The sequence below is a fragment of the Fukomys damarensis genome, unplaced genomic scaffold (assembly GCF_012274545.1).
Source record: "Fukomys damarensis isolate Sample0158 unplaced genomic scaffold, DMR_v1.0_HiC HiC_scaffold_12, whole genome shotgun sequence".
Classification (NCBI taxonomy): domain Eukaryota; kingdom Metazoa; phylum Chordata; class Mammalia; order Rodentia; family Bathyergidae; genus Fukomys; species Fukomys damarensis.
The window spans coordinates 43,229,453-43,245,688 of NW_022900924.1; the positions used below are offsets into that span (position 1 = coordinate 43,229,453).

Here is a 16,236-nt window from a genome sequence, read left to right on the forward strand (position 1 = left end):
CTTTTTTTTTTTTTTTGGCCTTCTATGCCGTAAGTTTCCAGGGCTGCCACAACAAAACAGCACAAACCAGGTGGCTGGAAACAACAGAAATGTACTGTCTCAGGGTTCTGGAGGCAGAAAGTCCAAAATCGAGGTGTGAGCAGGGCCACGCACCTTAAAACCTGCCACCTCTTCGGAAAATCCTACTCTGCACACTTGTCCCCCTCCTAGGCTTTGTCCTCTGTAGTCACAAAGATGACCTCTCCAAGGAAAGGACCTTCTCTCTTCCTCCTTCTGTCTCCTTGGGCTCCCACATAACATCAGGACCGCTTGTAGTCAGCAGACTGACTCACGCCGCACACTGGCCTAGGCAGGTGCCGCCAGAGGTGAATTTCCAGCACACTGCCTGTTTTCATCTTTTGTCTTCCTCATCTCCGTTATCATAGTGAAACACACCACAAAATTTACCATGTAGTGCTTTTCAAGTGTTCAGTTGTGTGGCAGGGAGGACATTTACACTGACGTGCAACTGTCACCATGACCCACATTTAGAACTTTTTCACCTCCTCCAATTGGAAGTCTTTGCTGCCAAATCCGAATCACCCAGTGCCTCCTCCCCTCCGGCCCCTGGCAGGGCCGCTTCCTAAGGAGACTTTGCACTTACTGTCCATGTTCTAGGTACTGAACCGATGGGCTTCCGCTTCTCCAGTCATCTGCCTTTCTCATCCACCAGTAGCCATGGTTGAGTGGGGACAGCTTCTTGTTAGCAACTCTGACATCATATTGGGTAGAAGACTGTAATCAGCCTAAATATTAAAACTCCACGTTTGCGATCAAATGTGAATCCCAGGGTCCTGTGAATGCACAGACCTGGTGGTGGGCTGACACGGGCTCTCTCTGCCCCCAGGTGCTCCTCATCCTGACCGCTGTGCAGCCTGCCATCTTCTCCATCCTGGCCAACGGCGGCCAGATTGCCTGCTCGCCTCCCTATTCCTCTAAGATCAGGTCTCAAGGTGAGCACTGGGCTGTGGATGAGAGGAGGGTGGCTCAGAGGGCAGGCAGGCCTTGGAACAGGTCGACCTGCCCTCCGCTCTCAGTGTTCAGTAAGGGGCCTAGGAAGTCCAAGCAGTGCTTTCAGGAACTGAGCTCTCAGATCCCGCAGCCTGGAGCCAAGCCCTTGGCGCAGGCCTCTCCTGTGGGAGGGAGATGCTGGGAAGCCGAACGCATGGGAAATGGGGCGATGTGCTGGCCTCAGATCACAGAGGGTGGGGAGCCACATTCTGCTTCTGCTCCACCACAAATCTGCCTTACGAGATTTGGGGTCAGCGAAGGAACCGCTGCGGGCCGCACTGGCTTCCTGGCCAGGCCGCGACCTGGCCGTGACCTGTCCCACCCTCCTCACGCCCAGTGATGAACTGCCACCTCCTCATCCTGGAGACATTCCTGCTGACTGTGCTGACGCGGAGGTACTACCGAAAGAAGGACTCCAAGGCTGGGTACGAAACCTGCTCCTCTGCAGACCTGGACATGAGCGCAAAGGCCTGAGCGACAGCTTGGGCAGCGGCGAGACGCTGGGCTCACGGGACAGCACAAGGTTCCCTGGCCCCTCAACCTTGACCCAACAGGCCAGAGTTCCCGGAGCCGGCACTGGCTGGCAGATCCTACTGACCGGCGAGAGGAAGGGGAACTGCAGTATGATGTTGTTTTGGGTCTGGCCCGGGAAGGTATTTTTAAAATTTTGTAATAAACAGAGTCTGAGAGTCTAACTGGCACGCTGCTTCTGTGGGGTCACCAACAGCCCTGCCAGCTGTGTTTAAAGGGAGAGGGGCGCAGAGACAGCGGTGTGTGTGGTAAAGAGCTGGAGACTGGCTGGGCAAAACCACTCTCAATCCCCCGAAGGCTTTGGAAGGGACACACAGAGGGGTTCTTTCCTTAAAAATGAGTCCCTGGGGTATGGATGACAACAGGCTGGGAGGGCCGGAGCTTTCTTTCAGGACTCACTAGCTTTGTGAATCTTCTGTGCCCAGCTGCAAAATGAAGTGTGAGTAATGCGGTCACAGCGCCGGTTCCGAGAAGTCAGGACGCAAACACAAAGGAACTGAAAGTCCAGTAAAGCTCCCAGTGCACAAAACATACAGACATGTGCAAAACACGGGAACTAGAACTCTAGGTAAAACCACACTGCCTTTATTTGGCCAAAATAACGCTGAACAAATGAATCACAGATGGGAAAAATGCTTTATTGAACCCACCTGAGGCACACTTCCTGCGGCCTTGTCCTGGTGGCGGGCAGGCATGGGGCCAAGGCTGAGGTTCTTTCCAATGCTGTTTTCTTTGCAGGCAGGGTCCTCCACACAAAACACCCAACCAAGCCGTCTGGTGTTTAAAACAGTCCGGGCCTCCCCCAAACCAGGGTGTAAGGCCTGCTTCAACCTAAGGGGACCTGCTCCAAGTTGTCTGAATGTTTAATCCCCAGTCTGAGCACTAATTTAATACTTTGGCAGACAGAAAATCTTTTTAAGACAGTTAACGTTTAATGGTGTAACTCCCAAGAACATGTTCTACTTATTTGGAAAAATAGAGGCTAGGGACAACTCGTTAGCCCTTAACAATCTATGAGAAAACAAGAACAGCCAAAAATATAAGCTCTAAAAATAATTATTGGTGAGCCTTAAAAATGCCACTAGTTTGTAAAACATTGTTAAGGGAACTTTTTTATTTTTAAAATCATCTTTCCCTGTTACTGGTTCAACTTCTGGTGAATATCTGATGACAGAGACAGAAGCTATGGCTTTTAGGGAATGAAAGGAAAGCAGCAAAATGTAACTGATGTGGAATAGGACGGAGAAGGCAACAAGCTCCAGGGAGGAAGCCGCCCGCAAGTGACGACAGCCAGCAGCAGAGCGGCGGGGCACTGGGGACGGCCTTGTGCTGCCCGACCAGCTGCCCGGCCACCATCACTCAGGTGCTGCTGAATGATCAGCGAGCAGAAAGAATCAAACGATGCTCTACCTTCTTCACGTTTTTTCTCCTGCAGGATTTTTGAGTCAGGGTCTCAGTGTGATCCAAGACTGAGCTCTCACAGTAATCCCCCGGCCTCAGTCTCCCCTGGGCTGGGATTACAGGTGAGGGCCACCACGCCCACTGCCTTTAGGGTTTTCAGCCTCCTCACACCCCAACCTTCTCCCCATGCTTCTGCAGAGTAAGGGTCTCTGGCTTTAGCAATCAGAAGCCAGGCAGCAGAGCGAGCAGTCCATTTTCTAAAGTTTCAGTCTCTGTTCTTCAGTGCTCCTCTGCATGGGGTATGAAAAGGTCCCCGCTGAGACGATTCCCTCCTCAGTGCGAGGACTCCATCTTTTTCTTTTTCTTTTCCGTCTCCCCCTGTCCTGCAGCCTGAGGTTCAGAGGCCAAGCAGCTTCCAAGGCTCACCCATCTCAGTCATGTCCTGCCCATCCAGGTGGGCAGCTTCCTTGTATGCGATTCAGGAAGCACTGTCGGCCTCAAACATGCACATGTGAATAGTCACAGGCCACAGGCTTGGCCACCTGGGACAGCCCTCTAGCCTCACTTATGGGCAGCGATGACCTTCAGGGTGGGCATCTTTCCCACAGGACCTTCGTCCAGCACCTAGGATCAGGAACTTCCCCGAAGGATCTGACCCAACGCACCGTGAGCTTCTGCTTTCAGCCCAGGCTAATCTGAGAATATACGGCATTGGGAGGCCAAGGAAGGGAGCTCCTAACCGCCAACCCCAGCCCTGTCCTATGCACGTGGCCTAGAGGCCCCATGCCAAGTGCAGAGCCTGCCCAAAAGCAACTGAGAGGGGAGGAGGATCGACAAGTGGCGCCAAGTGACACTGGAGTTGAGGAAACCTGTTCGGTTCCGGGCTGCTCCCGTTCTGGTGCACTCAGGCGGCATGGGCATACCCAGAACAAGCAGGCAGGTTTCAGCAGCGTCTTCATGGCCTCTCCATCCCAGGAAGTATAAGGCAGAGAGAAACAGGCACCATTCCCAAGAGAGAACACCCAATCAGAAAAGTTAGAACAAGAGCTGGTATAAAGCTGTGTATGTGGGAAGTCGTGAACTTCTGCTGTGTCAGAGACTGGGTCCAGGCCGAGGCTCATGCAACCAGACTGGATAGCATGAAGGGCAATCCAGCAGCAGAGCTAGAAATGTAGTTCCCTGCCTCTCAAGCTCAAGGTCCCAAGTTCGATCCCCAGTACCAAAAAAAAAAGAGAGAGAGAGAAAAGAAATGTAGTCTATGGGCCAAAAGGTCCATCCTCTGTCCCTCTGCCCTGCCAGTTGCCACCTGCCTGGGCCATCTGAGTTAATGGGCCTAGGTCGTCATGCTGTGAAGGCAGAAGAGCAGCCTTAGCAGGCAGTGTCAAGGAGAGGCCTACACTCGCTGTCATGGTGCAGGGGCTACAAAAGGGAAGATGTGGTCTTCTTTGCCGAAAACATGGAAACTTACCCCCACAAGGGGTATTCATGAGCGACAGTGGGTGCAGACAGGACGCGGATGCTTTCCGCCACTCCAGCTACAGGATTTCGGATGGGTGATAATCTGCCAGGTCACACGGCTGAGGTGATAGAATGCTAGCGGATCTGAAATCAGATCCCTGGGCAAATGCCAAGCATCAGCATTCTTTGATTTGAAATTCAAATGTACAATTCAGAGAGGGAAGCCTGAGCGGGGAAAAGCCTGCCAGGCACAGGTGGGAGGGGGAACAACCTGCCAGGTGCTTTTTGTGGGCACCCACACCGGAAGTCCCTGCCGCGTAGCCCTCAGAGGGCAAGAAATACTCCACCTTGGTTCTTGTCATGAATGTTGTTAAGAGGGCAGAAGGCAGGATAAGGCTCTGGTTTGAGAAAAGCAGGTTTTTTATCATGCTTTGGATTCCGTATCCCACGCCAATCTGTACTTAGTGCTGTCTATGAGCACAAGGATGAAGGGACCATGCTCCCACCGTGGACACTGTGTCAGAGAGGCTAACAGCATCGACACAGGCGGCAGGCAGGCCAGAGCCGGACTCCCAGCAGGAGATGGATCTAAACCGACTGCGCAGCATTAATTCTGTCCCACTCCCCTCTCAGTCACCATAACCCTCAGAGTGTCCCTCCTTTAAGGTCAGGTTGCACGAGAGAGACTGACATGAGCTCCCACATAACTGGGCAACAGAATGTTCTGAGAAGACGAACACAGAGGAGAAACTGCAGCTGATGCTGTGTGGTCTGGTTCCGACCCCATCAGTATCTTCATGGACCCCATTGGGTCAACAAGAAACTCCTCAGGGAGTAAGAAAAGTTAGGCTCAGATCATCTTCCCACAGCCATGCTGACAGGCACACCAGGGGCACAGCCAGGGGACTTGCGCGAGTCACTCTTAGCTTAAGCTTGTTTGTAAGGACGCACGCCACTCCCCTAAACTGCCCGTCAGCGTGGCTCATGGCATCCCGGTCTTGGAAAGCCACTTCGCTTCAGGACAGAAGGCAGACATTACAGTGTATCAAGAAGAAAAGGCTGCTGGGTATTACACCGCCTCCCTCTTCTGCCCACTCCTCAGGGGCAGAAAATTAGTCCTACTTACTATATTTGAGAGACTATTTTTAAAAAATTAATAAAAATGACAATTTCCCTGTCAAGATCACATGAACAGAAACAGTAAAGCAAAGTCCTTGGGGCAGGGGTGGGTGGGTGGATGCAGACAGGCTTCTAAGGTGCAGCTGGCCTCCTTGGGGTAGTGACAGATGTTTCTTAAGGATGGGCTGCTTGGCTCCCTATTCCCAGGTCCTCTTGCCCCCCAGTTCTTTCCTTTGTAGCTGTCCTTAGGCTTAATGTTAGGGTCACAATGTGGAACTGACAGAGTTTCTGAAGGTGACAGGACAGAGGGAGAGGAAAGGGATGAAAGTTAGTCTTCTTCATCCTCACTGATGTCGTAGGCCATGGCCTTGTGCCTAGAGAGACCAGCTGGGGAGGCGGGCGGGGACGTCTTGCCAGAGAAAGGCCAGCGGAAGGAGGGGGAGGGGGAGCGCTCCCGGGTCGGGCTGCTGCTGGGGCTCTGCTTGGGGCTGATGGCCTGCAGCATCCGGCCTTTTCCCTCTTTCAGCATGTGTTTCTGGGGAGACCAAAAGGAAGAGTTAGCAGACACCTACAGACCAGCTAAGTCACCGCTGGGACGCCTGAGACTTCCAAGAGTCTTCCCAGGTGCCCCCGTGATTTGTATTCTGTGTTGCTGGGGATGCGACCCAGGGCCTCAGGCTGCTAGGACAGAGCTTTACTACTGAGCTCTACTTGGCCCCAGTCCCAGGCTCTCGCATGTCCAGCCTACCTGAGTCTGCTAGAGGAGGGACAGCTATGATTCTCAGCGATTTCCTCTCAAAAACAGTCTATGCCAGGGAGGGCAAACCTTTTCGAGCATTCAATGATAGTAACAGCCCACTGTGGCTACCACTCCTACACTGTGCTGCTTGCTTCCCCACTTGCTCCCAGGTCCGCCAGGGTTCCCACCTGCCATCCAGTACCCCCTTGACTTCTATGTCAAAGGAATTCTTTGAAGGGTACTTAGTCTGCAATCCAGCTTCCAGGGAAAAAACAAGGGAACTAATTCAGAGGAATGGGGATCTAGCTCAGTTTTTTTTTTTTTTAAGAAAAGGTCTCCCTCTGTAGTGCAGGTCGGCCTTGAGCTCACTATGTAGCCCAGGCTAGCCTGAAACTCACAGTGATCCTCCTGCCTCAGCCTCCTGAGTGTAGGGATTACAGGGGTGCACCACCACACCTGGCTAACCCTGCTTTTGAGTTCTCTGGAGAGGCAATCCCACATTCTTCCTGAAAAAGTCAACTCCATATCCAAACACCCCATAGGCAGATCACTCCTGATCTGCCTGGGGCCCACTCCCCTGGAATCCCATGGCAGCTCTCTGCAGTGAAGGCAGCTTTTTTTACTGTTCTTTATTCTCTCCTCTCCTTCCATTATAACCATACTGTAGAAGTATGACACACACTAGCTTATCTTGTCACTGGGCTGTGTGAGGCTGGGAAAGAGCTGGCGAGATTACTTAGGAAATTGTATAATTTCTTTTTGGAAGGATTTAGAAACATTTGGGGGTAAGTGGAACAGTTCTCCCAGATACAGGGGAACAGATTAGGTGGCTTCTTAATGTCGATGTGCCTTTCTGCTTAAGGGCTCTGTGATTCTTTCCTCAGCACAGAGGTCCCCCGAGTTCCCCTGAAATTCCCTCACTTGTCCACTGGGAAAGAACCATACCAGTGCTCCTTCTGGACCGAACATTTCCAGGAAATTGCCAATGAACTCTCGGGACTTCTCTTCCCATTTCTGGATGAGGTCAATGCTTTTTTCCTCCACCTTCTGAACAAACTCTTTGGACTTTTCCTCCACATCTTTTACCTTCTTCTTTACTTTGTCAACCCGCTCCTGCAGGTGATATTTCTTCTCCTAGGTGAAGAGGTAACAGTTGTGAGAAATAATATCCACCTGACCTCTACCAAAAGAGAGGGGAAAAACCGTTACTGACGCTCTTTTCAGTGTTTATAATCTTGCTTTGCTTTAATCTCATTCACCACACTAATAGAAAAGACGAACTCTGCACAGACACCGTACACACAGGTGTGGAAATTCAGGCGAGGCCCAGTGACAGGCAGGCATGCAGCCAAACAGAGTCAAGTTTTAAGATAAAACCAACATGACCCAAACCTCTTTCTGGATGAAGACATTTAGGCAGCAAGAAGCCCAAGATTAGACCCATTATAACAGATTGGAAGTACAAGTACTAGGTCTTGTCTTTCTTATTAATTTTATTGGTACAATTTAGATATAAATAATGACCACATTCATCGCAGGGAATTTGTACCTGTCCATGGAAAGTACTAGATCTTTACTGGGTTTTTTTGCCTATTACTGGCTTGTTTTATGATTTTTAGATGAGTTAAGTATTTTATTGTTTAGTATTTGAAGGTTCATTTACTCATTTGCAAAATGAAGACACTCTCTGGTCCTACCAACTTTCCTAAACACAAGGGAAAATAAGACGAACTCTATGTGTGTGTGTGCGCGCGTGTGTGTGTGAGTTTGGGGGTGTTTAGTGAAATGAAAAGTACTATAATTTCCAGATCATAAGAAAGGGACAAGCTGGGCATGGTGGTGCATGCCTATAGTCCCTGTCTCAAAAAAAAAAAAGAAAGACCTACTCCACCCAGGGAATGTAAATGCTATGGACTACAAACACGTAGGCATAAATAAATAAATGTAAAAAAAAAGACGGGGAGAAGGTGGGGTATAATTCAGTGATAAAGTACACACTTAGTTGTACAAGGACCTAGGAGCAGGAGTGAACAGAAGGAAGAGGAGGAGGAGGAAGAGGAAGAAATGGAGAAGAGGAGGAAGGAGAGAAGAGGGGAGGAGAAAAGGAATAAGGAAATATATTTAGACTTTCAATTAAAAAAGTGTTTATTAGTCTGTGTTGGCAGTGCATAATGATTACACACACATCAGAACTCTTTTTCTCTCTCTTTCCCTCACCTCTCTCCATCCCGTGTCTCCTTTCCATCTGTGAAAGGTCTGTCTGTTTTTTTGTTTTTTTGTTTTTTTTGAGACAGGGTCTCACTATGTAGTTGAGACTGACCTAGAACTCACTATGGAGCCCAGGCAGTCTCGAACTCACAGCGATCCTCCTGCCTCAGCCTCCCGAGTGCTGGGATCACAGGCGTGAGCCACCACGCCCGGCTTTAAAGGTCTGTCTGTTTAAAGTTTTTAAACATCTCACTCTCATGGGAAAATAAGATTCTGTTGCAGATGGATTACTGACAGCTGGGTTTTTTTTTTAACGGAATTAAATCCTATTCAGATGAAACCATTCTACCTATTCTCACAGCATGATTCCCAGAGCTGGGGGCAATGTGGAGAGCGTGGTTAACTGGTTAAGGAGGAGATATAGTTAGTAGCTTTCTTCCCTTTTAAATCAACTTTGCTGAGGCATAACGTATAGATAAAATGTGCAATATAGGCTAAGCTAACCGGCAATATTAAGCTAAAATAAACATAAGTTTTTGTAAGTTAAAATGTAAAGTTTGGATCCATATGGAGAAATTGCATCAAAATGTATGTCATGAATCCACAGCTTTCATGAGATTAAAGAGCATTCCATCAAGAGAAGAGAAAAGAAAAAAAAAAAATCAAGAGCTATCATTTTAAATGTGTTGACATAAATAATGCATTTTTCTTTAATTTTGGTTTTTTGAGACAGGGTCTCACTATGTAGCCCAGGCTGGCCTCAAACTCACAGCAATCCTCCTACCTCAGCCTCCCAAGTGCTGGGATCACAGGCATGAGCCACCACGCCCACCTGATGATATACCATTATAGCACACATTCTTCTTCATGTAATCGGCTGCACGTCCTATATCAGTATGTTGACACCACAGCATTAAGGCAGAAGCTGCCTCTGTTTACTTATTTCCATCTCTGCTCAATTCTCTTTGTGAAGAGCTCAGCAAGATGCGAGCTACAGAGAGGACTGCACTGGCTTGGGGAGTGACAGTGACAGCAACTCAAAGGCAAGCTCAGCTCAGGGGAGGGGAGCCCAGCGGCCCTCCAGGAGGGAACTGTGGGGCAAGGGTGGAACTCACATTGATGAAGCTGACGTTGAGCTCCTTGGCTGTGTAGCCCCGCTGTAGGTTGCGTCTGGCGTACACGTCGTAGTCGCGGACAATGCGGGTGATGATGTCTGACGTGGAGATGCCTTCTGTCCTCTGAGTTGGCGCGAACATGCCTAGCTCCAGAACACACAGACACATACTGTGACGCTCTGCGTGTGCAGGTAGAGGACAGGGAAACGGGAGCAGCACGCCTTCCTATGCTAGAAAGGAGGCCCCGCCACGACTGCACCACGCCTCACAGCACCACCGACAGCGGGGTCAAAGGTGAGGCCAGAGCAAAGAAGATGAGGAGCGACAGAAACGTGGGGCTGAAGAAACCTTCTGAGATCAATACAGATATCAGAGTCAGGCATTCAGACCACGTATGGGCGGGTATCAGTGCTGTGTCCACCTTTGTCTTTCACCCAAAGTGTGAGCTGAAAGCAGTGTCAGATTTTTCAGTAGCATTTGCCTCTCCGAAGTAGCAGTGTGGCCACATCTCTGGGGCTGCCTAAGCTGCCTAAGCTGCTCACCTGCCTCCTTGATGTGCTTATAGACATCATCGCTCCCAGCGGAAGAGTAAGGGATGTCATCGTGGGCTACGAAATCAATCTGAGAACAAGGAAACATTGTTTAAAACCTAGGATAACCGCCATTCAGAAAGACCTCAGAAATGTTCTCAGGCCCACAAAAGGGTGAAGAAGAACAGACCTGGGCTTTTTTCTGCATCTCTCTTTGCTTTGCTGATAAATTCTAATGACCCATTCACAAGCCACCCACCGATTACTTATGGATGAGAAACAGGAAGTCAGACCTGCCTCACTGCATGGCTTCGTCCCATAAAACATCTTGGAGAAGTGGGGTGAGTGGGCAGCCCACTTTCCAGTCCCCGTCTGTCTCTCTTAGACAGAAGCTGTCTTTCTCTCAATAAATTTTTCCTACTTAAAAAAGACAGAGAGAGAGAGAGAGGGAGGGAGGGAGGGAGGGAGACAGAAAGAAAGTCAGCAGCTCTCTCTACGTGTTCTGGGTTTGCTGGGAGTGCTGCTGCCCCTCTGCACACCTGTGTCACGCTGTGGTAATGCGGCAGGCAGGAGGGTTTTCTGGTTAACTGGTCAGTGGGGCAAGCTAGGAAAGACGGAAATCTCCCTGTCCTCCCAGGTCCATGAGGATTGATCCACTGAGGGCTTCTCAAAGTATGAAAAAGGGCACTTCCGTGTTTACTGGCTTCTTTCTCAGTTCCTAAAGTGGGGAATATAAAAATATCAACCACAAGCCCCTTTCCTGGAAGAAATGTATCTGTGCTACTGAGAAACTCAGTATAAAAGCCACAGCTATAAAAGCCCTCTTAGGCCTCGGGATCTCAGGGTGCTGTCTGTATGCTTTGCAAACTCAGGAGGAGATTAATGGTAATGGGATCAATCATCTCTCTTTTTTTGGTATCAGGGATCGAACTGAGGACCCTGTGCTTGCCGGGCCGGGATGGTGCCACTGAAATAAGTCCCCAGCCCAATCAATCATCAGTTTGTGGTTGTTTTTTTTTTTTCTTGGTACTGGGGATCGAACTCGGGTCCTTGCGCTTGCAAGGCAGGCCACCAAACCGCTGAGCTAAATCCCCGGCCTTCAATCATCTTTTTGAGAGACACGCTAAACCTATGTACCCCCTCCTGAAGGGGTCATGGCCTCTCCAGTGGTCGGGTAATCGCATTACATCAGCAATGGACACGACCCCCAGAGGCCCTGTAGTGTGGAGCGTGTTCTGGGACTCTAGCTAACACCCCAAATACCCACGTGCACCATGTCAGGGTCCAAGGGCAGCACAGTGAAGCATGAGGTGAGTGAGCCGCACGGCTGAGATATACAACTAACCCTCAGGAAGGGGAAACTGGGAGTTCCTTTGCCTCGGACTTCTTGCCTGTGTGCACTGCTGAGAATAATCTTGCTCCTCACCCCGCGTGCCATGGCTGGCTGAGTGCTGATGTAGACGTGCTAGAGAACTATAAAGGGTCTGTCCTAATCCTACATAATTAAATACAAAGCTCCAGGCCTCCCAGGTACTGCTTCAGGAGCACTCTGGATACCTCTGTTCTTCTCATGCAACCTCACAGCCCCCGGGAGGTGACTGGCACTGTGCCTCTGGTAAGTCTGAGGGTCTTCCACCAGACTCTAGGAAACCTGTTATGTTAACGTGGGAGAACTCCAAAGGAGGCTAGGAGATTTATAACAAATCACTAGTGAGAAACCTCCTTGATTTCTGATCCCACACAATTTCTAGCCCCAAATCAAAGCCCTGAAATGAAATTTAAGGCAATAGAACAGACGTTACATGAATCCCTATTTCCCAGAATGTGAACTTGAGCCCATGGCGGGGCTACAGGTCTCCTAAAGAACTGGCGGGCTAAAGGGTCAGCGCATCTTTTAGCAAGTGTGGGGCAACAGCACATCACTGAAGCGATCACTGCAGATCTGTAACGGAGTAATCTGGAGCAAGCTCTTTGGTCTCTCTGGGCTTGGTCCTCCCGTGTAAAGTGGAAATAATAACCGTCCCTCAAGACTGCTGTGGGGAGCACATGGAGGCTAATGGCTGTGAAAGTGCTTGTAAACCATCAGGCCCCACAGATGTCAGGGATGACTAATACCGCGAATGACACCACTGCACGGGCCTCGGTGAAACTCACACAGATGCTAAGGGAAAAGTAGCCCAGGGCCAGTAGCTGTGAGCGGAGGGGCTCAGGAACACGGGATGGGCATGGATGGCTGCGTCCTTACCCGGTGCTCCGCCAGGAACTCGGGGGTCAGGGTCCAGGGCGCGTTCCTCACCACCTCGTCCACGTAGCGGCAGTGCTGGACGGCGTCATATCGCTCATTCTCGTTCATCACTGTGAAGCCTTTGAAGTTGTGTGTTAGCTCATCACTGCAGACTGCAGACACCACAAGAAAAGTTGTAAGTCAAGGTCCCCTTTGCTTAACATTCCTCAGCCTCCAACCTCTCCCTGTTTCTAGACAGGGCACGGCACGGACTAAGGTCTCTGACTTTGAAAGGAACCTGCTGTGCACTTGTGTGTGAATTAAGCTTTTTTAAATTTTTAAAAATTTTTAATTTTTTTGGTACCAGGGATCGAACTCTGGTCCTTGCACTTGCGAGGCAGGTGGGGGAACCACTGAGCTAAATCCCAGGCCCATCAAGTTTTTTAAAAAATGTCTTCCTATTTTGTAAAACTGAACCAGACAACAGCAGAACATCTGCTTAGCAGACTTTTGTGCTTAGTGTATTGAGAGTTCAATACCAGATGTCTTGGATCAGTGAGCTTGCAGCTCCACAGCCCAGGCTAGGTTGCAGTGCCTCACACATCACAAGGAGGCTGTGCCAACTCCGTCATTTAAAAATGGAAACAAGGCACACCTGTAATCCTAGCACCTGGGAGGCTGAGGCAGGAGGATCACTGTAAATTTGAGGGCAGGCTGGGCTACAAAGTCAGTTCAAGGCCAGCCTGCGTTGCACAGTGAGACCCTGCCTCAAAAAACCAAAACCAAAAGCAAAACAAACACATAAAAAATGGAAACAAGGGCCAGTGTACTTGGGTCACACCGACAGGAAGGAGAGAGAGACAGCCGGGATCTTCTTCCTGGCATTTCTTACCTCCCACAATGAGGTATGTATTAGGGAAGAGGTTCTTCGCTTGCATCAATGCCCGGGCATGGCCAGAGTGAAACAAGTCAAATATTCCGTCTGCATAGACTCGCACAGGCCGCTCATCTAATCCAAATGAGAGAAGGCATCACCACACGCACTGTTCACCACCTCCTACCTGACAAGACGAACTCGGCTCTGGTGACTGTTCCACCACTGCCCGCTCCTTTCTTCGGGGGTTCTCTGGGTAGTCACCCTAACTGGGGGAAGCTGGGGTCAGCTCACAGATCTCCTTGACTAAAAGACCCCAGACATCTTCTCCACTTACTCTTTGCAGCCATCTTGTATCAAATTTCTCAGGTACAAAAATAGTAAGAGAGCTTTTTCTTAAAAGCTACTTTAGAAGTGAAAATAGTTACTCGGTAGATATCATCCTGAACCTCAGCATTTCACGTCCGGTTTCTGATCCTTCAATTATGTGTGCACAGAGTGAAATCAAACTCTACTCCGGCTGCCTTTCTCTCATTTCTAAACTGCCTTACTTACTAACCAAAGTTTGAAAATGAATCTCCTGATTCTGCCCAGAGAACAGGGAGTGACCAGGGGAGTACGAGGGAGGCTGAGCATTTAGAGACTGGTTATCAATTTTCTGTCTCATTCCCAGAGTCACCTGCAATACCTGCTCTGTGCTAAGAGAATTCCTCGTGGCATTTCTCCTCGGTAATAACTATGATGCTACATTTTTTTTCAGTATAGGATGACATAGTAAATATCTGAAAATCAAATAAAAGTTCAGGCTGTCAATTTTTATTTTTGGAGATGGTGGCCTATGAATGAGAGGACAGGAGATTTATGTCTTAGAGCACAAGGCTACTTCCAAAGCCGAATAAGCACACTGAGAATGCGATGGACATAACCTGCATCATGCTTCAGATGCCAGGGGAAGGCGTGCGTGTATTTTCACTGTGTGCCTAAAGGAAAAGCTATTACATGTGCAGCAGACCACGGCAGCCGGAGCACTTCCATCGCTGTGGGAACGAAGGCTCAGAGCTCCCTCGGCTGGGCCACGCTGAGGGTGGGGAGAAGACCCCCGCACCCTGCCTTAAAGGCCATGGACCAAGGAGCAAGAAATGGCTCTCAGGAGATTTTAGACTCTTCAAATGTATCCATATCACTTGAAATTGCTGTATCATACACCGTTGATAAAACATCAGTAGCTTTTAAGAGGAGAAATTAGGTAATATTTAGCAGCAGACAAATGTTTATGCCCTTTGGTTCAGCTATTCCAAGTTGAGGAATTTACCTCATAGGCTATTTATGAATATGTGCGCTATTCACAGCAGCACTGTTTGTAAGAGCAAAGGTCTACAAACAGCCTCAATTTCTATGGAAAACTAACCTCACAAACCCACTTTAAGGTGGGAGGATATATAAATTAAATTTCTTAGCTACTGACAAGAAATTGGTACTTCTGGTAGCCTGGAAAAGGGACAGGGATGGATGGCGAGGAAAGACATTTCACTGCATGTCCTTGCTCTACTTTCCAAATGTTTAATCACAGAGGTGCCTGGATTTTATAGTACAGGAAATGAGGTTTTTTAAATTTATTTTTTATTTTTTGTTTTTTTTTGAGGCAGGGTCTCACTATGTAGTTGAGACTGACCTGGAACTCACTGTGTATCCCAGCTTGATCTTGAACTCACAGTGATCCTCCTGCCTCAGCCTCCCGAGTGCTGGGATTATAGGCGTGCACCACCACGCCTGGCTGGAAATGATTTTTTAAATACACATTAATACTTTAAAAAACAGAAATAATCTCTTTTGGTGCTGGGAATTGAAACAGAGCCTCAATCATGCTTTGTATTCATCTCCCACCCAGGCACAGCCAGTCCTACAATGGATTTAAGAGGCAGAAAGGTTGTAGCTCAGGCTTTCTGAACAGCTTCCTCCCTCTGCAACCTTAAGCTCTTTAAGCCTCAGTATTCTCACCTATGAGACAAAGCAAAATAAAACAAAACCTGAATAATGTAACCCTCTTCTCTATCCCAGAAATCATGAACTCACATTTCCATTTTCCCCAAGCAAGGGTAGAGGGGCTATGGTCTCATTTTATTTGATCCTAAAAGACGAAGGATAGGATATAGAATTAAGAATATTTGTTACTTTTCTTTCTTGCTATTAAGCAGAGCACAGGCTGGGAGAGCAAGATGGAGAAGTGAGGCTCAGGAACACTGCTAGACAGTGGCGAGAGCACAGGAAGCTGCTGCCAGTGCAGCTCATGCCCTGCTAGGTCAAGGGCATCACTGAGCCTTTTGCCGAACCAACCCTAGGTGTGTTCTGCTGCCCTCTTACATGTTTCCTCAGCCTCTGGGCATTTCAGTTGCCTCAGAAAACCCCAAATCCCAGTAAACCCAGCTGGAATATTCTCCACCTGGCCAGAAGGAGGCACTGTTGAACTAATCTAGGGTGATGCCATTCTTTTGGGTCCTTGGGCTTTCGAGGCAGGTGGTGGCACCACTGAGCTAAATCCCTGGTCCAGCATTTGCGATTCTTTCAACAGTGGCTATTGACCAGGAAACCATGGCCCCTGAGGGGCAACGGTGGTCTCAGCATATTAAGACCAATCCATGTCGCTCTTAAAACTGTCCTGACTGGGTTATAGATTAGGTGGATGCCCTAACACTACCTAAGTAACCGATGACTTCCTTTAGGCACAGCCAACCTGGGCTTTAATTGATTGTCTCTTTTGATCTATGTCCCAGATACAACGATTTGTCCTGCATAGATTTCCACTACCCTTCAGATTCTCTTCCTTTGAGTGAAATAAATTGCTTTTTTTTTCCCATCTTCCAAAGGATTCCCCAAACCAATCTCATGTCTTTTTTTCTTTCTTTTTTTTCTCCCCTGGGTCAAGAATTTTGTCCCCTACTATACAAACCTCTCTTCTGAGTCCACCAAACTTCCCTAGTGACAGCCTG

General features: G+C 48.9%; 2 protein-coding genes across 7 annotated transcripts in view; one reads left to right on the forward strand and one right to left on the reverse strand.

Annotated features, from left to right (window-relative positions):
* The window catches only part of Slc51a (solute carrier family 51 subunit alpha), an 11,406-nt gene extending 9,658 nt beyond the window's left edge, over positions 1-1,748 (forward strand). Inside the window, exons 8-9 of the mRNA XM_010624000.2 lie at positions 887-992; positions 1,388-1,748. Coding sequence (XP_010622302.1) covers positions 887-992; positions 1,388-1,524 — 243 coding nt within the window. The 3' untranslated portion in view covers positions 1,525-1,748. The remainder of the gene's footprint in view (positions 1-886; positions 993-1,387) is intronic.
* A 2,812-nt stretch (positions 1,749-4,560) lies between these two features.
* Positions 4,561-16,236, reverse strand: part of Pcyt1a (phosphate cytidylyltransferase 1, choline, alpha) — a 49,263-nt gene continuing 37,587 nt past the window's right edge. For all 6 annotated transcript variants that reach the window (XM_010624014.3, XM_010624013.3, XM_010624009.3 and 3 more), the window contains 6 exons: positions 13,268-13,384; positions 12,397-12,548; positions 10,164-10,242; positions 9,622-9,764; positions 7,244-7,432; positions 4,561-6,094 (listed from right to left, as the gene is read on the reverse strand). In XM_010624014.3, coding sequence (XP_010622316.1) covers positions 5,888-6,094; positions 7,244-7,432; positions 9,622-9,764; positions 10,164-10,242; positions 12,397-12,548; positions 13,268-13,384 — 887 coding nt within the window. In that variant the 3' untranslated portion in view covers positions 4,561-5,887. The remainder of the gene's footprint in view (positions 6,095-7,243; positions 7,433-9,621; positions 9,765-10,163; positions 10,243-12,396; positions 12,549-13,267; positions 13,385-16,236) is intronic.